Source organism: Podarcis pityusensis (genome assembly GCF_964106645.2).
Source record: "Podarcis pityusensis genome assembly, chromosome: 10".
Classification (NCBI taxonomy): Eukaryota; Metazoa; Chordata; class Lepidosauria; order Squamata; family Lacertidae; genus Podarcis; species Podarcis pityusensis.
The window spans coordinates 20684936-20709673 of record NC_138035.1 but is presented as its reverse complement, the minus strand read 5'-3'; the positions used below and the strand labels follow the sequence as shown (position 1 = coordinate 20709673).

The 24738-nt window shown below is 41.2% G+C and overlaps 1 protein-coding gene across 1 annotated transcript in view; it reads left to right on the top strand.

The window, feature by feature from the left end:
- The first annotated feature begins 7047 nt into the window (after positions 1-7047).
- Positions 7048-24738, top strand: part of CAPRIN2 (caprin family member 2) — a 26268-nt gene continuing 8577 nt past the window's right edge. Inside the window, 18 exon segments of the mRNA XM_081023947.1 lie at positions 7048-7212; positions 7215-7241; positions 8031-8296; positions 9953-10015; positions 11039-11095; positions 11947-12033; positions 12503-12741; positions 14558-14640; positions 15672-15860; positions 16325-16368; positions 17086-17745; positions 18682-18777; positions 19668-19796; positions 20053-20128; positions 21314-21366; positions 22027-22122; positions 23534-23647; positions 24149-24298. Of these exon segments, the coding sequence (XP_080880073.1) occupies positions 7143-7212; positions 7215-7241; positions 8031-8296; positions 9953-10015; positions 11039-11095; positions 11947-12033; positions 12503-12741; positions 14558-14640; positions 15672-15860; positions 16325-16368; positions 17086-17745; positions 18682-18777; positions 19668-19796; positions 20053-20128; positions 21314-21366; positions 22027-22122; positions 23534-23647; positions 24149-24298 (2499 nt within the window). The 5' untranslated portion in view covers positions 7048-7142.

Sequence of the window (24738 nt, the reverse complement as noted above, 5' to 3'; positions counted from 1 at the left end):
TGCGCAGATCCGAGAGAACAACCAAGGGTGTACCACCAAAAAGGTTTTCTGAAGAGTTTGCAAAGGCTGCGGTCACGAGCAACTCTGGTGGGGTTTTTAAACCAGGCATGAAGTGTACTGAGAGTTAATAGTACAAAACGCTTTATTTATTTCCTTACCTGACCTAAAGTGGTTCATGTATAATATGTTTAAAGGATCAGGATTGAAGGAGCAAGCGTGTATTTGAGTACTGAAAGTGGTTTGTTCAAATCTGCCTAAATGAGTAATGTAAATTTGCATCTGAGAAGAAGAAACGCGTATGAAGATTTTTCTAGAAGCTGCTTATTCATTTGAGTATTCACAATGTGCATTTTGTGTGTACTACAGATTGAGGTTTATGATTTAACTCTTTCCTGATAGACACAGAGTGATTGCAGTAACTGTTTAATGATGTGTTAAAGTGTCTTAGATAAAGGGGGAGAGAGATACCTGCAAATGTGTTAACCAAGGTTGTAAGCAGAGAACAACTTTTGGAGTGTGTGTATAAATTGCAGTTATGTTAAAGATTCTTGAAATGGTTGGATGAAATGGGGGAGGATGAGGAGATTTCACCCCTCCCATATCCAAGAATCTCCTGAGGAGTCTGCTGATTCTCCAGAGAGGAGGAGGCATGTTCTGCTCTCTACCTATTCTGCTCCAGCACCGAGTCAGTCAGTCAGTCAGTGTGGGGGGGGGGGAGAGAGAGAGAGAGACTGAGTATTAGAGATCGTGTGTAGAGATCGTGTGTTGCTGCTAAGAGCAGCTGCAGACACTCAGTGCAGTGCAGCATTTATTTATGCTTAGACCTATTAAGCTCTGTATATAGTTTGTATAGTTGTAGTTATAGAATAAAGAAGATATTCTACAGAGCTGCTCTCCGAGTTGTTTATATACTCTGCTAGAGTCTGCTGTACTCTGCTGTGCGACGACTGTCTTCTTGTGGAAGTGAATCCGGTGCTCACAACTCTAAGCTGTGAGTCCACAGCACTTTGACCTGTTCCTGAGCAGAAGGTGGTCTCTGGAAGTGCTACCCAGCTCGCCTAGCCCAGTCGGGGCTGAAGTGGATGATTCCAGTTGGTGGCACTGGCTCAAGGGCGATGCTGACAAGATCTTCCCATGTAATGAGATGCCAACTGAGAACCAAGGCCTCATGCGTCCAGTTGGAGATGCTGGGCTGGCATGGACATGATTGGCAGCAGGAACTTTCGTAAGGCAAAGGCAAAGATTAGCAAGGGGACACTCATGGTTGCATTTTCTAATTCCTCTTGGAAAGCTCTGCAATGATGTAAGAGCTGTTCTTTGTGCTCCTGACAATACGGGCCTCTGTCACTTTTGTTCCAAGTAAGTGGCTGCTGGACAGTTTTGCGAACACAGCAGCATTCCATTTTGGCAGGCCTCCATTATAGAGCAAAATAGGAAATGGTCACAAAAGCACCTACAAACATTGTGCATGCAGGACAACTTTCTTACTATGTTGGCACATCCACGTCATACCCTCATTCCTGCTGCCAACTCTGCCCTCTGATATTTCATTCATAAAGCAACATGTAGTATTTATTTCTATTTGTATTGGGACTGTAGAACTTAAAACTGGAAATACAATTCTTTGATAAAACCAAGGAGTGTTAAACGTAAGCCCAGGAAGGGCTGAACTGAATTTAATTTCTGAGTTTATTCTTTGCAAAGAAATGCTCAAAGGTGACGTTTGACTTTGTGCTGAAATTGAAAGGAATCAAGTAAAGAGCTTTCCCAATGATCTAAGGCAGGGGTGGCCAACATCCAAGAGACTGCGATATACTCACAGAGTTTAAAACTCCCTTCTGGGGGGTTCAGTTCAAAGAAGTTGTTGAGCTTTTTTTAGGAAGGAAAGCCGTGTTTTGTGGTTTAGGTCATTTTAGGGGTGCAGGGCAAAGATGTTGAGTTTTTTTTTAGGGGAGCCAAAGTTTTTTAGCTTTGGAGGGAGCCAGTGATCTACCGGTAGACGATCTACCTGTTGGACATGCCTGATCTAAGGGATAACTGAGGCTAGCTAGCAATAAGAGCACAGTTATTGTGTACATAAATAAAATATTAGAGATCTGTGATACAAATACTCTGGAAGCTAAATAACTTCCCTGAAATGTAAAGTAGGCAATATCTCTGAAATTTCATGCAGGTCCTTTCATTCCTTTAAAACAGTGGTGGCCAAACTCGGCCCTCCAGATGTTTTGAGACTACAACTCCCATCATCCCTAGCTAACAGAACCAGTGGTCAGGGATGATGGGAACTGTAGTTCCAAAACACCTGGAGGGCCAAGTTTGGCCACCACTGCTCTAAAACAAATATGAATGACACGGTTCATTAAGATCATTGAAATGTGATGCAGAACATGACTCTTCAAAGAAGAATCTTTCAGAGAATCTTCAGCCACCAAATTCAGTTCAAAGCCTTAGTTTAACAATAGATGTCATAAGCCTCAAACTCTGTATTACCAATTCCATAAAGCTGATTCCCCATTCCATAAAGCTGTATTGATCACATTACAGTTTCCTAACATTTACCCCAGGAGTATATCAGTGTAGAATACAGTGGTACTTCGGGTTACATACTCTTCAGGTTATATACGCTTCAGGTTACAGACTCCGCTAACCCAGAAATAGTGCTTCAGGTTAAGAACTTTGCTTCAGGATAAGAACAGAAATCGTGCTCCGGCGGCGCAGCAGCAGCAGGAGGCCCCATTAGCTAAAGTGGTGCTTCAGGTTAAGAACAGTTTCAGGTTAAGTACGGACCTCCGGAACGAATTAAGTACTTAACCTGAGGTACCACTGTACATTAGAATTCTCCTTCTCAGGTTGTGTAATAGATAAATCTTTTAAAATTTATTTGAACCCTAGAGAACAAAAATATATGGCTCTATTAAGGCTTCAGCGTGGGAGGGTGGTAAAAACCTGCACTTTTGCTTAAGTCTGATTTACACATGTAGCTGAATGAAGCTATCGAAGTGGTATACCATGTCAGGCAGCGGGTAAATCTGATGATCCTATATCGGGGGTCACTAGGCTTTTGGGACCCAGTGCACACATTTTTATTTTTTAGGGAATGCCATGGGAGGCACAGCATAACAAAAAATTAGAGACAGCACAGTCATGGTTAAGCTTTTCCCATACTATGCTCCTATACTTAAAAAAGTCTTAACCTGTTGAATTTCTGCCAGCCATACAGCTGTTAAAGGTACAAGAACCCTGATTTTCACCAAAGCCAGTCCTAATTCAAAAGCTAATCTGCATCAGTATACATGCATACAATTGTACTGTAAGTTAACTATACAGTAAATTCTTACTGAGTGTCTGGTCTTTAGCTCCTACACAGCAATAAACATGGCTAAGCCTCTGGAAAGTTTTCACATTTGTCTTATGGGAGTTGGGGGCAATTCCTTAACATCCACTCATGTTTATTGAGCAGTAGTATTTGCAAAACAAAACTTCCAGGAACTACCTGATATCCAATGAACCCACCACAGGAAAGATGCATTTTGGTTGCTTAAGGAAAGATGAAAAGCCAAACCACAGAGATTCCAAGGATTACTATAACATAAGGCAGAAAGAGGAAAAGTGCTCTAAAGGGGAAAGGACTACAGCCACGCCCAGGGATTCCTATTGCCTGGTGTTCTAACAACTCATGTATCAATCTCAGCTGGCTTTGCTCATTGGCTAAAAACCCTGACAGGTGAGAGCAGTCAGCCTAGCTCATTTCACAGAAATCACTCAGGAGAGTACAGTACATTTTGCTTCATAACTTACTTTCTAGGAGAGATATCGGTTTACTTTTTTCTAATGAAACCTTAGAATTTGAGGCCCCTCAAGTGTTTCATGAGTGTCATAGCACCCATGGGCATTAAGTTGGCACCCCCCCCATCCTTTTTATTATTATTACATTTGTATCCCAGCTTTTCTCCAAAGAGCTCAAGGTGGCATACACACTTCATCACCTCTCCATTTTATCCTCACAACAATCCTGTGAGGTAGGTTGGCTGAGAGAGAGAGAGTGACTGGCTCAAAGTCACTAGTGAGCTTTGCTGATGGGAGACATAATTTAGCAACATCTCGAGAGCACCAGTTTGGCAAAGGCTACTTTAGATAGAAATGTTTTACTTGCCTCAGCAGAGGGTTGGACTAGATGACCTTTGAGGTACTTTATGATTCTGTGATTCTACTTCAAAATGTTGTAAGCCAGCCCAGTTGCACTGAAGTGCGGTTCTGCTTTTAGAGCAGTATGATGTAGTATGGTGAGTATGGCCAGTATGGCCAGTATGGTGTAGTGGTTAAGAGCGGTAGTCTCGTAATCTGGGGAACCGGGTTCGCGTCTCCGCTCCTCCACATGCAGCTACTGGGTGACCTTGGGCCAGTCACACTTCTTTGAAGTCTCTCAGCCCCACTCACCTCACAGAGTGTTTGTTGTGGGGGAGGAAGGGAAAGGAGAATGTTAGCCGCTTTGAGACTCCTTAAAGGGAGTGAAAGGCGGGATATCAAATCCAAACTCTTCTTCTTCTTCTTCTTCTTCTTCTTCTTCTTCTTCTTCTTCTTCTTCTTTTTACAGCTGAATGGGACCCTGGACATCTGCCCACAAAGCCCTGCCCTAATGGCACCACTGTGTGCTTCTGCAGTTGCAACAATGGATCCACTGTTTTCCAAGGGTAGTCCATTTGTTGGAATAGGGTTACCTGTTTGTTAATGTGTGGCTCTTCATATTTAAATGACACCGACTTCTTACATTATTTTAGACCTGAATATTCAACATAATGGTGATAACTATTCAGAGGTCAAACTGTTCCTAAAAGCTGCCAGTATTAAAAGTGACCGTCCATACAAATTAGCAATTTGTCTACCGCTTATTAAGGATGGTATGCATGCAAGTCAGCAGAGGGTTCTCTATAATATAAAGCTTTGAAAACAACAGTTATAACTTTATTCATGTATGATACAGAAAATAAATGTACAATCATTTTAACCTGATCAATGTCATTGGTATTGCATTCAAGCTTGCCGCTCTTATCCAAAACATTAAAATGTCTGCTGTTCGTAAAAAGACTTAGGGCACATTCACACAATACATTTAAAGCATTATGATACCACTTTAACCATTCATGGCTTCTCCCAAAGAATTATGGGAGCTGTCAATAAACTACGTGCATTGCCAAGGCTAATACTAAAAAAAAAGCATTAGCAGCATTATATCTTACCTACAATAACATCAATGAAATAAAACCGGGGGGGGGGGACAGGAGGGGGAAGTTCCTACTGAATGCATTGGAAAAGCCTCAGCCTTTAAAACTGTCAACTGTTTTTAAAAAGAAGTGCAGCATGTTCTAATTCAATTTATTGTGCCTGTCTACTCAGAAGCAAGTTCTGTAACCTAACTGGGACTTAGTCCCAGAAATGTGCTACATAGAATAATAGAATTGTAGAGTTGGAAGGCAGAAATCTCAACATGACAGCTGGCCACTCAACCTCAACATCTGTTGCTTTGTGCTACTACTGCTGTTTGTGTTATGCTTTGTTTTTAAAATGCTATCTTCCCTGCAGCCCAGCATCTACCTACCTAAGAGCATCTCAGCGGAACCTCCTTCGGAGTAGACAAACATCCTGAGTTTGCATAACACCTCCGCTCCATCTTCCAAATTGCAGGCTGGAGTTTTCCCCCCCTCCCTTAGGCAGCACCTCCCCAGCAGGTGTGTATCTCTGTTTAGAATTCAGACTACACAGAGGAGTCCCAATGTGAAACTTCAAAGCTTGCTCCCCACTTTGTGGCATTCCTTAGTTAAAGCACCAGTTTTGCCTGCTGCTTTCATCTTTATCTGTGCATTTATGTCTCTGTCTCTCTCTCTGTGCATATTTATCTATAGTGTTTGTGTATACATGAATGCGTGTGCTATATAGTGCACGCATTGCAAATATGTCTGATCGACTGGGCCGGGGTGGAACCAACCAACCAACCAACCAACCCAGACACCAAATCACTTTGATCTGGTTTGGGGTTTGTTTTTTTTAAAGGAACCGTAATAAACATATGGTTTCAGTGATCTTAGTGCATCTTAAAGTGGTCTGGAGTGCTGCTTGATGCTTTTAAAACACCGTATGGGAGGGGACTGTATGTGAGTGTGTGCGTCTGAACGTGTAGATCATCCTGGTCAGGACTGGAACCTTTGACCGAGACATACAAACACACCACCTTCCTTGAGGACGCCCGGACACCTCACAACCTTCTTTTCTCCTCACCAGTTAACGGTCCGGCATGTCACGCGGGGGCGGGGCCGAACGCGCGAGCGGCAGTAGGCCACGCGGTTGCCGCGGCGGCTGATTGGGCGGCTTGTGGCCGGCGTGTGACTTTTCCGCGGAGGCTCCGCCCCCTTATCTCCCCGCTGCCGGGGCGGGTTTATAAGCCGGGAGGCCAGCCGGCCGGCGGGTGGGCTTGAGCGAGTTTAGGCTGCTGAGGTGAGTTGGCGAAGGGCGGGGTGCGGCGAGTGGGAGGCAGCGGTTGCTCGTGCGGCACGGAAACAGATGCCGCCTCCTCCGCGTGTGTGAGGCGGCGGTGTGAGGGAAAGGAAGGCAGTACATGGGGCGGCGTATCCCGGGGGCTGGTGGCGTTTGTGGTCGGGAACGCCGTGGGGAAGGGAAGGAGCGACTCGCGCCTCCGTGAGCGGAGAAGATAACTCGACGTCACTTATTACCCCCTCCTTTTATCCATAGTTGGATGTAGCCCATAATTACAGCCTCCTCTTTTCCCACCCTCCCTTCCCGACAGCGGACAGAATTCCCCGGTGTTTTTCCTCTCGTGGAACAAAACGCCGCACAAAACCCCTCCAGTGGTGCAGGTTCTGTCGCCGCCCTGCTTGCTCCCCTTCCCTGCCAGGCAAGCTGCGCCTTGTTCTCTGGACGCCCTTTCAGGGGAGGGAGCTTTGAGGCCTCGGTCCTGCGCGCACTTGCTTGCCTGGGAATAAGCGCACGTGTGAATGTGTATTAATTGCCCTAGTGAGTGTGTTGGGGGGGGGGCTGCAATATCATTCGCCCCTCACTGAAAGTAGCGAGACGGGCTTCGAACAGAACGGCGACGTGCCGCCAAATTGTTTCATTCGCTGCTTTGTGTGATGCCCTGGAATCTTCTGACGAAGGACGACTTAAGCAGAGTGCCTCGACATGGCTGGGTTTTTTTTAACCTTAAGCGCTCGACTGCCCATGCATTTTCAGTAAGGAATGAGGAAATGTCTTGCTCACCTGCTTCCCAACTGCCAATTTGTTCGTAATGGGTAACCTAGCATCTTTCTCAAATTGTGTTTGATGCAGGTGTGAACTCCACACACACACACACACACACACACACACTGCAACTGACCCATAGGGCTTCCCCTCTGGAAGTAATTTTTTTCTGCCGGTACATAGGTGAATTAACCAATTAGAAATACATAATGAAAGTCTTGTGTTCTTCCTGAAAAGACATTTAGGCACTCCTCTGCTAGCTTCTGTCTCCAGCGTGAGGAATTGCTGATGCCTTATTTGTGACCCTGTTTCTAGTGCAGGTGGGGAGGGCTAAAGCCTCCAGTAGGTTTGTTGGTTTGTTTGCTTGCTTGCTTAGGAAAGTGGCATATAGATTTGATTTTCTAGTTGGTACATGCATGCAAAGAGTTTAGGATGGTGATTAGTATTAGCTGGCATCTTACTGGAATAGGGAAAGAAGGGAGAGACTCCCCTTCTTCAGGAATCTTATTGATCCAAATGCTGGTAGGTCTGCAGCTGTTTAAAACAGTCCCCGCCCCCATCTAGAATAGATTATGGATGAGGATGTTAAAGTGCTCTCAATTGTAAGGTTATCTGAACAGAGAAATAGTGGTTTCTGGATGCCTCTCCTGTTCCCTAATGGTACATGTTCCATAAAAGGCACATTCGATGCTCACTGTGTAGATGAGAAACTTAACAGTAACTGGATGCTGAAGTTGCAGCTGTGAGGGAAAAGCTAAACAGTACCAGTTTCTTTGCAGCCCTAGCTGTTTCAATGGTGCAGCTTTCACAGTCCCCGCTTTGCCACACTTCGCCTTCATGCCACTCTGAGGAAGCAGAGGAGAAGAGCATGAAACCCGCCAAGCAGCAGGTGACTCAGGGCCCTCATGGGGACAATCAGCCTCCTTTGAGCCCCCTGCAGGCAGCTTTGAGTTCTGCTGCAACGGCTTCCCAGGCGTATGAGACTTACATTGATAATGGACTTATCTGCATGAAACACAAGATCAGGAACATTGAGAAAAAGAAGGTATGTATCTCTCCTAGATTAGAGAAATGGTACCAAAGGAAACTGCTGTGTTTGTTCATTCACTCTTTCTTGCCATTGTCTATTGGACTGTAAGCTCTTTGAGGTGAAAGGCCCATATTTGTTTATGGAAGTGTGAAACGCTGTGTAACTAAATTGATTTCACTTAAGATAACTTGCCAGCCTTCAAAATTAGATTAATAAAATATAATGGCTAGAGTTTATGAGTAGAGAGAAATAAGAACTTTCTGCTGTGGCATGTAATTTGCATGAGCCGTCAGTATTGAGTTGGTTCAGGTGGCATGAGAAACTATTGTTACTGTGATGAGAACAAGTTTTAGGTTCATGTGTTCCCTGTGTGGCTACAATGGCAAAATCCCACATCTTTTACTTCCACTTTTCAATTACAATTTTGCCAGTGTGGTATTCTGGCTTCCAAACTAGCCCACTAAGTCCTAAAGGTTGGATGCTGCTTTGTGTGTAGTGTAGAGTGCATGCCAAAATTAAACTGTCTACTGAATTTTGATGCAGTCTGTCACTGCTGTCAGTATATAAAGATAGTTACAGGTAGGTAGCCGTGTTTGTCTGCCGTAGTCGAAACAAAATAAAAAAAAATCCTTTCACTAGCACCTGGGCGACCAGCTAAGTTTGTTATTGATATGAGCTTTCATGTGCATGCACACTCTGAAGAATTGCGCATGCACACGAAAGCTCATACCAATAACAAACTTACCTGGTTTCTAAGGTGCTAATGGAAGTATATAAAGAAACCTACATGACTAGTAGTAGTTTCATGCTTAATTAGCCAGTCTTAATCCAGCAGGTGGGACACGGGTGGTGCTGTGGGTAAAACCTCAGTGCCTAGGACTTGCTGATTGTATGGTCGGCGGTTCGAATCCCCGCGGCGGGGTGAGCTCCCGTTGTTCGGTCCCAGCTCCTGCCCACCTAGCAGTTCGAAAGCACCCCTAAGTGCAAGTAGATAAATAGGGACCACTTTATAGTGGGAAGGTAAACGGCGTTTCCGTGTGCGGCACTGGTGCTGGCTCACCAGTGCAGCTTTGTCACACTGGCCACGTGACCCGGAAGTGTCTTCGGACGGCGCCGGCTCCCGGCCTCTTGAGTGAGATGAGCGCACAACCCTAGAGTCGGTCACGACTGGCCCGTACGGGCAGGGGTACCTTTACCTTACCTAATCCAGCAGGAAGGTGGCTTTGCCATCCAGCTGCAGTAGTTATCAGAGCTTGAATGTCATAGAAAGGCTGTTATGAACCTAACATTCACCTTATGCAACTGTAACTAGATATATTGCCAATGGTACTATCTTGACAGTGGTTCCAATATTATAAAATTCTTGTGCATTGAAACTCTGTATTGCCATCACCTTTATAGAACTTGACCCTGAGCTACAGCAACCTTCGCCATTCATATGAATATATAGTGTACCTCTTGCTTAAACTAACTGTGAAAATCTAATGTTAAACGTCTGCCAAAGAGGTCTACTTTATTGTTGTTTTGATGTGCATTTTATTGTATTTAATGCTATAAATGCATGGTAGCATGTGTAGGCATCCATGTTATTCAGACTTTAATCATAGGCCAGACTTGAATAAGTTGGTTATACATGGTCTAATCCTGTACCTGCTCAATACATGTTTTCAGCTCAAACTAGAAGACTACAGAGATCGTCTGAAAAAGGGGGAACCCCTCAATCAGGATCAGTTGGTAAGCTTTCTGTTCTTGTATCTCAGATTGCTGCAAACATTTGCAGCAATGAATTCAGCAGCTCATGACAGACTTCTGAGATGCTCCTTCATGCCTAGGCAAAATACATTGACCTAAATCTTAACAAAGAGTTATTGCACATTGATTTCAGTGGTGCCAGTCAAGCTGAGGTCTTGTGTCGTGTCTAGGCCCTATTGAAGCTATGGGAATAGAGCTACAGGACCTACCTTTAAGCAGTCCTCTGGGCCAAACATGGCCGGGAAAGTATGTAGAAAATAGATAGGAAAGCAAACTACTAAAATCTTAAAATTGTTCTCAGCTAAGGTCTGTAAGCTGCTCCAGAATGATCAAACATAATTAACTTTTTTGCTGAGAATAGTAGATCTATCTTCATCCTGACTCATGCTGTTGGCTCCTTTTGACTCAGGCTCTTGGCTCTTTTTACAGTGGTTGGATAGAAAAGGTATTTTAAGTTCCAGTAATAGTAACTGTGATGCTGCATTTTCCCATTCTTATACAGGATTGATTATGAACTGAGGCAGCAGGAAAGCCATGAACTTTGAATTTTACGTGTTTGAGTATTGTGTGTGAGCATTAACAAAAATATTATAATACTGCGCAGAGAAACAATAACTTTTATTCTTTTACGGAGGATGGCTTGGGCTTTACACACAAAATCTCTTCAATAGTTCCTTTGCCGCCCCCTCCCTTCCCCACTGCCATTGCCAGATTATTCTGATACAGCAAGATACAATTTATTGGTTGACAACTAGTAGACTTTTTGGATTAGAATTCTAAGGTATATGAGCATATGTTGTTAAATGTCATGATCTTCATGACACCATAGTGGATGAATGGTTGGGAAATTGTTGCTACGAAGGGGCTATTGGTACACCAAGTGTTCAGACTGGTTCCATCATTTTGATGGAGATAGAAGATAGTGCTGCTTATGGCATGTGATATTTGATAATACTGCTTTGGCAGGGGAAGTGCTGTCTAATTGCCATTTACCAAATTGTATAGATGCAGTTTGGGCCACAGCTTGTTAGAGGTCAAATAACTGCCGGATCTGTGGTCAAGGTAAGCACTGAGCATCTTGAGTTGGAGATGTGGCCTTTGTTAACCCATTTTCCATGGTGTAACCCTGAATTATGAATAACTGCTGAAGGGAAGTATAGCTACTTAAACACTCCAGCCATAGTTGTTAAGCAATAAATTTGTGAGCTTTATGATGGTGATTTCTTCCTGGTTTAGTGAGCTGAGTCCTTCACATGTAAACATGATAATTGTTAGCATAGCACTACTCAGTTTGCTCAAGATCACTGATAGGGAACCCCATCCCTGACTATTAGCCATGCTAGCTGGGGTTGATGGGAGTTGCTGCAACATCATCTGGAAGAGCAACTAGTCCTTTATATAAGAAGAGATAGAAGAGTGTATAAGAAGAGAGGCATAACTATTTTTAATGTTGTATTTTACATTGTTGTGACCTGCCTTGGGGCCTCATGGTGTGAGACAGGATAATAAGGATAATAATAATAATAATAATAATAATAATAATAATAATGTAGCATTCTTTAAATTATAGCTGCTTTTGTAAGTAGTAAAATAATAAAATAATGACAGATTTATAGCAGCCTTCATTGTATGTATCTTCTAAAAAATTCATCATTGGTTTTAACTGTATAACCTGTACATGGCAGAAAACTCCATAATTAAAATTCTGTTTAAGTCACCTTATAATTTAGCCATAGTGGCTGTTGCTCACACTGCTCCTCAGGTCTTAGCACCTTATGACTATCAGAAGTTGAGATGTTACTGGAAGCTTTGTGTACATTAAAGGACAGTCTTCTTAAAACATCTGCCCTTCATAATTCTAGGCACTTTATACATGATGATGAATAATAATAATAATGTGTGGCTGATTACAGGAAGCTGTTGAAAAATATGATGAAGTGATCCATAACTTGGAGTTTGCTAAAGACCTTCAGAAGACATTTTCTGGGCTTAGTCAAGATGTAAGTAGATTGAATTATTGACTAGAAATGGGTCGGTGTGGCTTAGGATCCACTTTGTGAGGGGAGGCGGGCTTTGTTCAGGTTCTCTTTATCCTTCCCCCATCCCCACTTGTCTGAGAATCTGGAGTTGGGTCTCTACTCTTGTATGTCCGGTGCCTTCTTGCATATCAGTGCCAAAAATATTGATATGGAGTACTCCTGTTCTACCACACCCCTGTCATTCCATCCTACCCTGATATGAAACACTATCCAGAAACTTAAGCTTTGAACATTTGTTGTATGATAAGTGGAATGGTTGTAGAAGTTGAAAGGTGTTGTTAGAGACTTGAGGAAAAATCTTTAGCACCTTCATTTAGGAAGATGATTTAGGTAAGACTTTGGATTGACTTCTCTGAGCTACAGTCCAGCTGCTGGTTGGATCTGTCAGGAACTTGTGTAATATGCCTGTTTTGTTTTTATATTAATACAGCTTCTGAAAGCACAGAGGAAAGCACAGAGAAGGGAGAGTATAATGAAGCTTGAAGCAGAGAAGAAGAAACTCCGCACAGTACTGCAGGTCCAGTATGTGTTGCAGAGTTTCACTCAAGAGCACGTGCAGAAAGACTTCAAATGTGGCTTGAATGGCGCAATATTTTTGTCTTCTAAAGAACTAGACTACCTCATTAATTTTGCAAAATTGACCTGCTCAGGAAGAAATGAAGGCGTGAGGTAAGTAAATGTGTCCTTACTTAAATTGCAAAGCGAATCTGTGCTAGCATTTGGACATTTAGCTTTATTAGAAGTGTAGTTTTGAAACATTATGAGTTTTCCGCATAGGAGGCCCCTTCAGGATAGCTCTTTGGATGAGCTGCCTCCAGCCTCCTTGCTGCTGGTGCTTTGTTTCCTCCTTGCTGCAGTCATTTTCTTACTGCAGAGAGAGCGAGGTTAGCAGGTTTTTGTCTGCAAAGTGAGGGGGCACCCACTGTTAAGGGAGCAGTTGTTTGTTGCTTAAGATAGTGGTGGGAATTGGATCTATCAGTGACAGGCAGTTTCTTCTTTTTGCTGCTGTTGCTTCATTGTTCCTTTACATATGATGGGGCAAGAATGGCAGGAGCCAATCAACTCCTGGTAGTGGATCCCTTCTAAGTCACAGCATGTCAACAAGTGCCCAGCCATCCTGGTGCTCAGTGCTTGGCATAGTTTGTTTTACGGAACTTTGTGTTTAGTAATATATATATTATTCCTTTGGGCAGCCTTTTTAAACCTGGAGTGGTTGTAGTCTACCAGGTGGTGGTAGTCTACAGTTCTCATCAGCCCCAGTCAACATGATTGATGATGAGAGTTGTTGTCTAGCAAGGGCACCAGGTTGGGGAAAGCTGCCTTAGGGTTACAAGGCTGATAAAGCTGGCTTTGTGGCTTTCACATGCTTGTTTATCCCCCAAAAAGACTGGGATAAACATAAAACTCTTCAAGCAAATACTACTCAGGGGACAACTTACAGAATTGTCTGAACAACTAATGGAGCACCATAATATGTATTCTGAGGACTGAACTGAGATGTTGTGGCTTAGTTCTCTGAATGAGGAGACTTCATATGCAACACTAAATGAAATCATATTGCATGTGCAACACAGACTACTGGCTAATCTTGGGGATACCAGTGGTATCAACTTCTAATTTGCAAATTTGGGTTTTTAATTGAGCCTTTTCAGAACTTTGCCATAATGTAGTCAAAGCCATGCTGGGCAAATCCAGGCTGATGTGCTTATTGTTCCCAGAAACCTTAGTGTTGCTGTCCTCAAGAGAGACCCTATTGGCATCTGCTAAGACCTCCTGCTGCTCAAATTGTTGTTCTAAAATTTGAGTGTTTTGGTTTAGTTGAAGAATTGCCTGTTCTCCCCTCCACACACCCCTACATTTTATTTCTTTTGAGAATTGTGTATGTGTGTTGTCTCTTTTTGTGGGGGAGGGGGACTCTGAATATCACCAGTTTGTGGCTATTTTGTGGTTGCTAAAATAGTTTTTGAAGAAGTTATCTACAGTAAAATGAAACAGTTCTAAATTAATTCAGTTAGAATTACTTGTTTTCTCAGCTTAACAAGTGATTTGGCAGATCTTTAGGCTCAACTTGGAATGGAGCCTTACAAGTCTTATTATTATTAAAACTTATTAGATAGCCTGAAGGGAATACAATTTGCATTTGCAGGCAAAATATACTTGGCTTTCAGGTCTTTTGAAAGAAACTGTGCACTTGTACCTGTTAAACTGGTACTAAGACTTACTAAAAACTGATGTTTTTATCATTAAACTGTTTCAAAATGTCTCATAGGAAGTGGTTTATAACTAAATTGGTGAAATGGTGTTGGCATAACTGGCGAAAGGATGTTTTTAATTACGTCAGTCAATTCTGAGCAAAAAAACCAGTTGCTGCTTATAGGGTACAAGGTACTCTGCCATCCCTATTATATCAAACAGCCATCTTAAGTAAAAGTTCATTACTTTCTTGATGTAGCACTGACACTTATTTTTCCCCTCTGACATGAAGTGTTGAAGACCAAATGGAGCAATCATCACGCTACTTCTGGGATCTGCTAGAAGGCAGTGAAAAAACAGTAGCTGGGACAACTTGTGAGTAGCCTTTAGATATTTTTGCATCTAACGTCTACCGTCTTCAGGCAAAATACTTCATAGCAAGACTGGGATTAGAACATTTATTCCAGTTCAGAAACATACTTATATTGTTCCTTCCATTGCTTGAAAGAATTATTTTCTAGGCCAGTAACTGCTGTTGCCTGGTTAGGGCAACATAAATGCAGATTGTTTATAACTGTTTAGAGATCCCTAGCAAGGCCTGTAGTTCCCCATTGCACATTTATGGCAATATCCAATATGGCATGAACAAACATGACAGAACCTCCTCTTCCTTTCCTCTCTCTGCACCCACAATCTGCTCCAGAAGACTCCCAACTCTCCAGAACAGACCTTGAGTGTGTGCAAGGAATGCAAAGAGGAAGTACTGCTAGAGGCATTGTGCTCAGTCTGTTATCATGGGTGGGAAGTCATTTTGCTTAATAAGCAAGCCACAATATTATGTAGATGTACTGTACATGGGATTGCATTTATGTGTTAAGTGTTTAATAGCAGGTGAGTTCCCACAGCTGCAGGAACCATGTTTTATCTTGGTATATAATTAAGGTAGACCAGCACATTTATGGGTGTGACTACAGGAGATTTGCTGGATAGGGAAATTGGTCTTTTAACCAATTATAAGTTCAGCATCCCTGTGTTTAAGGCATATATTCTTCAGAGTATATCTCAGGATAACTTCCCAAGACTGCATTATTATTTTTTTAATCTTTGAGGATATGACAGTCTTTTACCAATAAGCAAATTAGTTCTTGAAATCAAGGGTGTTCTGTGGATGTTCTCCGTGTTCACAACTGTAATTTTCTTTGGTCTTTTGGTTAACTGAAATGCTTGAATTACATTGCCATTTCAAAGATCCTCTTAAGCATTTAGTTTAAAACATTTCCAAGAATATATTGTGCCAAGAAAAAACGTTTGATCTTTATTTAAGATGAGATGGTGTCATATCCCCAAACTGAAAACTCATTTTGTGATCTTTTAATCTGCTTAACATTCAACTCTCTGTCCTCTAGATAAATACCTGAAGGATTTGTTATCTAAACTGTTAAATTCTGGCTATTTTGAAAAAACTCCTGCTCCTTCCAACATACCAGTAAAAGAGGAATCAAAAGAACTGTCTACAAGACCTGAGTTGTGTGAAGAAATGCAAAGACCTGAAAGAACAAGACAACCCTCAAATTCAGAGCATGTCAGTGAATCAGGTAATATATTTGTAGAAATCTTAAATTCTTAACTGCTGATACAGTACTTCAGATGTATGTCTTAAATTTTCATGTCAATTTATATAGCTTAAATTTTTAGCTAAATAAGTTATGTATATTCTGCTCTTCACCTTATTTAGGCTTTATTGGTTAAAATCAATTGTACCACAATAATAAAACAGTCCTAGCTGTTGGGGATTAATTTTAAACTTTCCTACTAAATGTATTTAGTAAGAAATACAGAAGAAGTTGTGTGACTTCTTACTATAATACTAGACATTAGCAAATTCTCAAAGAGGTGGTTGCTAGACTAGCCTGAAATGTAAGTCATTTTGTTTGGTGTGTCTCCCCCCCCCCATCCCCTGCATAAGTGAATGTGCTATGGATGCTTAGAGAAGTAAACTGTTTTCTATCATTTGGCTTTGTGAGAACTTGAATCTAAGTTATGCAATCCTTCTTCCTAGCACCTCAAATGGAGCACATTCAGTCTGAGATACAGCCTCAAGAGGTAAGTTATTAAATGATATGCTACAGTAGAAGAAATTAGTGTTAAACTGCAGAATAGCTTGCTATATCAGTGCAGTGATGCTAGAACTAAAAACTGGAGATAATACAGGAATCTCTTCAGAAAGCTCCACTTGAAGAAATTTGTAACAAGGCTCCAGCAAAGGCAATTGCCAAATGGGAGTCCATAAATCCTTTGACTTTGAGACAGGGTGCAGTGAGGTAGAATTAACAACCAGCTGCCTGTTTAACTTTGAAGGTTTATGGACATAGTCTCTAGCACAATGTGGATTTTCTGTGCTATCACTGTGGTTTTTGAACCAAGCCATCTACCTTGCTGTGGTCTTAAACAAGGCATATTTCTCTCTTTCAAGAATCCTGGATATAAACTAGCCAGGAAGCTACAGCAGATGTTCTCAATAAGAGAACCATATAATGAGTATTCAGGATGGCACAGTAACATTTTGTAAATCTGAAAGCAAGTGTTTTGTCTTTATGTCTGAAGATCTCGACGTTTATTTATTAAATTTATATACTGCCCTTCATCATAAGATCTTAGGGCGGTTCACTGTCACACAGATTTACAAACATTTTTTGGAAATGTACAATTCAATCCTGTTGGGTGACTCTTGTACAACAACGTTCTGGCATGATTTCATTTTAATTGTGCTAGCAATAAGATGAGTACTGGTAAAATACTAAGTTTCTTTGGTTTGTATAGTTTCTTAATAGGCACTATTTGCCTGAAGCTGACTCCCCTATCAAGAAGCCTGAGGAATCCAAACCTTGGGAAGTGGAACATGTTAAAACAAATGAACCTCCAAAGTCATGGGAAATGCTTGTTGACATGGAAGAGCAGGAGCAGAAGCAGAAACAAGATTATGTTAAAACTCTGGAATCTGTAAGGCAGCAGGGAAAGAAACTGGAACTTTCAAAGCCTTGGGAAGCTCATCTTAAGGAAGGTGATGATGATCACAAGGAGGAAGTTCTGAAGCCATGGGTAACTCAGGTTAGAGAACAGCGGGCCTCCCCTAAACACTGGATGAGCAAAGTGAAGGAAGAGCAGGAACAAAAGCCACAATGTCCAAAAACATGGGTTGCTCAAATAAGGGTGGAAAAACCGGAACCTGTGAAGCTTTGGAGTGCATGTGTTGGAGAGGAGGAGGAGCAAAAGAAACACGAACCTGCAAAACAGTGGGTAGCACACATCAAGGAAGAGAGGGAACAAAAAACCCAACCCCCAAAGGTTTGGGAAACATCTGAGGGACCACGGCAAGCACTTCAGAAGCCATTACAGAACCCTCCAAAGATATGGGGAGCTGGAAATCTTACCTCAAAGGAACAATCTGGGCCAAAGAAGCCTGATTTGGGACCCAGTGAAGTGAGTTGGTATAAACAATAGTATTGCCTGTAGAATATTTTTATACTAAAACTGCAGTTTGGGGTAGTGATGTATCTAAAAGTTCAAAGTTTGGGCTTTGTCAATGAACAGCTTATTTTTTGCCACAGTAGTCTAACTCTACATGAAACAGGGTTCTCCGCAAATATTTGGACATGGAAATAAACTAAACCTAAAGGGGTGTAAATAGTTTGCTGTTCAGTGAATTTTTGCCAAATTCATATTTGGAATGGCAGGGGGGAGAGAACTTAGCATTGCTGATCACAAACCTTGAAGATTCTAGATGTTAAAAAATGGGGAGTAATATATAATAGAGGAATAGAGCAGGGAGGAATATAGACATAGACCTCCAAGTTTGGATCAGTTTTGGATTTCTATAATTAAAAAATGAAGGAAGGATAATGAATCTGGAAGGCTTTTTTTAACCTACATGACAGGGTTGGTAGGATTAAAGGAGAAGGTAAGGGTAGCCAATGGGTCTCAACCCCTTGGTGAGTTAGGGACTTCCCTGCATGCAAAGACAGTCTCTGCAGATTGAACAAACAAGACTAATAGTGGGTCCAACAGTCAAAGTGGTTTCTGCTTGTGCTGTAGAGGGAAGTGAGTGGCAGGTAGGGCTCACCAACCTTATCAATCGGCTGAGATCCTTCTGTAGGACTGATCTCTACTTAAACAATTAATTTGTCAAAACATATTTCTAAATGCTTTTCAATATAGAAATAAGAGCTCAGACTGAAGTTTGATTCTGACATGAAACAAGTGGTTACAGTAAAATGCCATTAGGTAATGGGGCTTTCAAAAGTTAGCTAATCTGATACTTTGTGTAGAACACGGAGTCTGTGGTGTATTTATGTAAAAGTTGTACATTGCTAAGTCATATTATAATAATCTAATACATGGAATTCTTATTTTACATAGGATGAAAAGACAGATGGAGTGAATGAAGGAGGCATTGATGCTACGTCTGTTGGAGAACCTTGTAAACTACCTAGGAGCTTTGAAAACAGCCTTCAGGTTTGCTTTCTTGGTCATACTGATCATAGGAAATGCTTCAAAATGCTTAAACTTAGAATCTTGAGAACAGCTGGAATACTTCCTGTGTGAAGTATCCACTTTGAATCTTCCCAGGGAAAGGAGAATTTGAAACCAAAGAAAAACTGTTTGTTGTTACATAGGGCCATGGCTCAGTGGTAGAGCATCTGCTTTGCATGCAGGAGGCCACAGGTTCAATTCCTGGCACCTCTGGGTTGGACTGGGAAAAGACCCTTGTCTGAATTCCTGGTGAGCTGCTGCCAGTCAGTGCAGACATTACTGAGATAGACAGAACAGTGGTCTGCCCTCTGTAAGGCAGCTTCCTAAGTTCTGAGTGTCTCAGGAATCAATTCATAGCCTTAGTAGTAGATCAGTGTTTAAAAATCCGGACATTTTTAATTTTAATATCAGGAAGAGGTCTACTTCAGGAAAGGTATGAATGGACCTCCTGTTAAAATAGTAACTTGACTTAAGCACCAACAAAGCCTTTAATCCAGGGGTCAGCAAACTTTTTCAGCAGGGGGCCGGTCCACTGTCCCTAAGACCTTGTGGGGGGCTGGACTATATTTTGAAGGGGGGAAAAAAAAGAATGAATTCCTATGCCCCACAAATAACCCAGAGATGCATTTTAAATAAAAGGGCACATTCTACTTATGTAAAAACACGCAGATTCCTGGACCGTCCATGGGCTGGATTTAGAAGGCGATTGGGCCAGATCCGGCCCCTGGACCTTAGTTTGCCTATCCATGCTTTAACCCATACAGTAGCATACTGGAAAAAGCACTCTGGGAATCTTGCCTACTTTGAATAGTTCAACTAACATTTTCCTCAGCGATTATTATTATTATTATTATTATTATTATTATTATTAGGCACCTAAACCTGTTCATCAACCAGTTGCAGAGTTTTGCTCTACTAGTCTTCCAAAGGATCCAATATTAAGAAGGGAAAGACTACAAGACCTGATGACTCAAATACAAGGGACCTATAATTTCATGCAAGTAAGTTGTCCTGGATAACATGGAGTTTGGGGGAGTATGATAGGTACCTAACGGATGGTGAGCGCAAGGAAAAAATGAAAAGGAGGGCATCAGTTGGTGTTAAGGTCTCAGATATTTTAATGGCACATGTTTTTAATTGCTGAAGGCAATTTTCAGAGGTTAAAATGCACCACAAAACATGTAAAATTTTATTCATCTCTGAATAGATTCTTGTTTTTTTCAAGAGTGCAAGACTTGTAACTTTTTTGTTTTTAAGGAGTCTTTACTGGATTTTGATAAACCTTCACAACGTGCCATTTGTTCATCACAAGCACCTTCAGTTGATTCCACAGGTAATCATAATTGTGGTTAATGGTGAACAAGGAAGATCCTATTTTGTTTCATGTTCTAGGAATCTCTTATCACTTTCATAAAGCAGAAAAGACTGGCATAGCAACAAATTATTAAATCTATGTGACAAAGATGTTCGATAGGTGAGATTAATACTTCATGGTATATCTTAGAAGTATTGTATGCAAACTTTAATTTAAATTCAATTTTTGTTGTTGTTACAACCTTTATGGTCACTTCAGCCACCACCAGAAATAAATAAATAGACACACTATACAGATTGTGCAGAGATATACTGTTAAAAAAGAGATAAACTTTAATTTAATTCATTATTTTCTTAAAGCCTCTATTTCTATTAAGCAGTAAATTGTGAAACACATTTTCTTAAATTACATTGCATCCAAAATTTTGCTTGATACTGGAGCAGAACTTAATTCTTCCTGTTAGAAATTTCTTCAAAAGTTTTATCTTTGAATTTCACTTTTTAAAACTTTGAAACTTGGGCCTTGATCTTGACACAAATAGTCACTAAATGAGAACTAATTCTCTTAAATGTAAAACCTCAAGTGAGATTTTCTGTTGGTCCTACACATACTGGATGGTTAGAGAGTGTATGGGAAATTGTATTGTCTGAGCATCTGACTTTACCACTGCAGATATTTTGAAATAGTATAGTTTCTATTTACAACTTTAATAACCAACAATATTGTATTGTACAAAACTCCAATGACTCATACATCACTATAGAGGGAGTATTTACCTCCCTTCCTCCCAGCAGACTCTTTGGTTGGCCTAGACATGTCTCGGACTGTCCCCTTTCTCAGCTGATGTTTTGTTGTTGTTGATGGCTTGTGATTTGATTTCATTCAGATGTCAACTCTGGACAGTGCTCCATATTTATTACTTAATATAAAGATGAACATAATGTAAACAACCTCTGTACTCCACTCAGTCACAGTTATTATGGTTTTTATTTTATTTTGATTTGTACATCTTGCTGACTTTTTACAACTCCATTTTCAAGTATCAGTAAACATACTTATATATTTAAATAAAACCTTATATGTTAGCATTGTCTTAATAGATTATCTAGCATCAGGCATACAATGGTGGTAGTTCAACTCTGATATTTGAAGAGCAGTTTCATGTGTAGAAAGGGCATAACCAAATGTTCCCATATTTTGTAGCACCTAATGAACAACTTTCAAGCCAAAATGATTTCCCTGAGGAACCGGTTCAGGTAAGAGTGGTAAGCCATTTGTCACAATGCATGTCAAACATGCATTGATTATTTGGAATGTATTTTTGTATATTGACTGCATAAACTGCCTTGAGCAGGCATCCCCATCTGGAGGCCCTCCAGATGTTTTGGACTACAATTCCCATCATCCCTGGCCACTGGTCCTGTTAGCTAGGGATGATGGGAGTTGTAGGCCAAAACATCTGGAGGGCTGCAGGTTGGGGATGCCTGGCCTTGAGTAACTTTCTAAAAAGATGGGGGTATAAATGTGGCTTGCCATTTTGGCTTAAACAGTTTTTAGGAGGCACAGTGGCTAGGACCTAAAGAACCATGCAACTTGTTCCAAGAGAGTAGTGGGGCTTTTGATGTGTGTGCCATGCAACTTGGATGCATTCCGCAGGAGTGGGAGGCAGGTACTGGACGATCTGCAAGTGAGAGCTCTCCTCTCTCCAACCCAGTGGGGGGGGGGGTTTGCAAGTATAATTACTCTCAAATTATCCTTAATTGGCTGCATGCCCAGGGTCTGCTATTGTGGGAACCGCTGTTCACCATGGCAGCAAAAACTGGAAGTCCTAAGTAAGATTTTCAAGAATTTTTTCAAACAATGAAGTCTACTGTACATTACATTATGTATTACATTGTATATCCCTCTATTGACAGGTTGCTGCTTCTCCCATAGCCTTGCACGGCTCAATCACCTCCTTAACTTCTGACAATACACTGTCTGGATCAGAAACTGAACTTGCGACACCACAGGTTACTGATTGTTCTTTAGAGTTTGCCCTTGATCCTGATTAACTTGTTGCCCTCTAATGAGGGGGTGCCTATTTCTGACCTTCATTTGTTTGGTATTTCTGAGAAATGGGGCAGGCACACATTGGGAGCAGCTTATGCCAGGTGATACTGAATGTGACAGGTTGGTGTGCAGCAAATGCTGGTGTGGCTTTGAGAAAAGTCCCTACTGGGAGAAGGCATATCAAACGAAGCCAACTCCCCCCCCCCCCCTGTTGTACTGTTAAGGAGGAGCAAAGCAGGGTCTTGAGTAGTATGAACCAACATGCCGTTTGTTCACATTAAGGCATAGTTTAAAGTTAACAGCGGTTTTATGTGATGTGTGAACCAGGCTTGGAATTTACCCATATGTATCCCTATAACAGAGTTTTTACATTTACAAGATAACACTTCAGTAAATTGAAATTCTGATAATATAAACTTGAACAGTTTTCAGTAAGGCAAATTATTCAATGAAACTGAGCTGACCACCCTGTCTATCTATCAAAAAATAGGTGGGTTGGCCCTGGGACTCTTTGAAGCATTCTTCCCAAATAAATATATTTGCTTAATTATAATATAGTTAGATATACAGTGGTACTTTGGGTTACATACGCTTCAGGTTACAGACTCTGCTAACCCAGAAATAGTACCTCGGGTTAAGAACTTTGCTTCAGGATGAGAACAGAAATCATGCTCCGGCGGCAGCAGGAGGCCCCATTAGCTAAAGTGGTGCTTCAGGTTAAGAACAGTTTCAGGTTAAGAATGGACCTCCGGAACGAATTAAATACTTAACCCGAGGTACCACTATTGCTTGGAAGTTAAATGATTGTAGTATCTGAAGATGTAGCTTGATCTTGCAACTGGTACTTTGCCAATTAAGATACAGCTCTAGTTGTGTTATACAAGGGAAACTGAAAACCAGAATATGTCAATTTACAGTGCTAAAGCTACTGATAGCTATTGAATAAGGAAGTGACTATTATCATTTTTTGCACACGATATGAATACTTAACAGCTTGCTTGTAGTTGAAACAACAGGGAATTCACTTCTAGTGAATTTGCACTAACTTCATTCCTCTTAGGTGATATTTGGTGGGGAAGGAAATTAAGTGAAATACAACAGTTATTTGATGCATGCAGTATTGACTGAGAAGCAAATGTATTTTTGCCAGTTGGTCATTATGGTGGAATGATGTAAGGGTTGCAGCCTTGGATTCATTTCAGAGTTTACCTAACTTCAATATTGATATCTAGGCCTGTAGTAAGAGGATATACTTTCTGTAATAACTGAGTCCCAGCATCTTCCAAAATACCATGCGTAATCTGGGCACACTTTCTTGCAAGCATTTATTTCCGTTTTAAGTAACTAGTAACTATCTGGTTATGTCTCTAGACATCTGTTACAAATTCTCAAGAGTCTGAGAACTTCAGTCCACCTCAGTCCTTTTATCAGATAAGCAAAGAGATTGGTGAAGTATTAAAGCCTAAAAAATCTGAAATTTCTCAGGTGAGTTTGACACATACTGTAAGAATTTGACTGATAAAAAAGTGTGCCGTTATTGCAGGGGTGGTAAATATTGTTCCCTTGATATGTTGGCCCCAGCTGGCATGGCTGGTCAAGGATGATGAGAGTTGTAGTCCAACAACAACTGGAGGGGGACCATGTTTGCTATCCCTTTGCTATATAATGTTGATCTCTGAAAATGAAAACTAGTAAGTTTTAAAATGCAAGTTCATTGCCATAAGGATCTCCATCATGTTAAACTTCTGTATGTAAATGTTTGAAGTGGTAACACATCTAGCTCAAACATGTTTGACATAGTCAGCAGAGACTAATGGAAATTCCAAATGCACAGCAAGAGCAAACGAAGTAGAAGCTATTCTGTTCTTTGATATGCCCAACCATTGGCTTGCAGAAACTGCTGGTGTTTTGACAGCATAGGGTTTAACAGTGTAAATGGCTTTCCCATTGGCATGACAATAGAATATTACTATTTTTTCCTTCAAGGTTCCTATTCCTCTTTCAAGTGAATTAGAGACATCATTGACTCCATCAAGAACTACCATGTCACCAGTACCCCAAGGGAAGGGTTTCCAGTCTCCTTCCCCAAGTAGTAGTGTTAGCATGAAAGCACCTCCCTTTCAGGCTGTGCAGATTGTAAGTACATTGGCTGTCTAGGTGAATGCAATTAGATGGGAGGGCAAAAGCTAGACATAAACAAGGAGAAGCTAAATCCAGGGTCTCCTCAGAAACAACAGAGCACCCTGTATAATAGAGGATACATGTTTAGTAGGAACTATTATTTTTAAGCAGATGCAGATGTATTTACTACAAGCTTACAAGAGAAGCATTCCCTGAAGGGATCCCTTTATTTTTTGCATGCTTACAGCTGCATTTAGACCTAATAATACAATTGCTGTTTTACAGTTCCTACTTGAAGTTCTGCAGCTTTGAGACTAGAACCCCTGTGAATAAGGAGTACCAGTCTTAATACTTAGTTGAAATTAATTGCAAATTCCTGGTAGAATGTGATATGGCCATGGCACCAGACACCCCCACTCCAGCGTAAATGGAAAATACTTAAATTTCTACTCTGT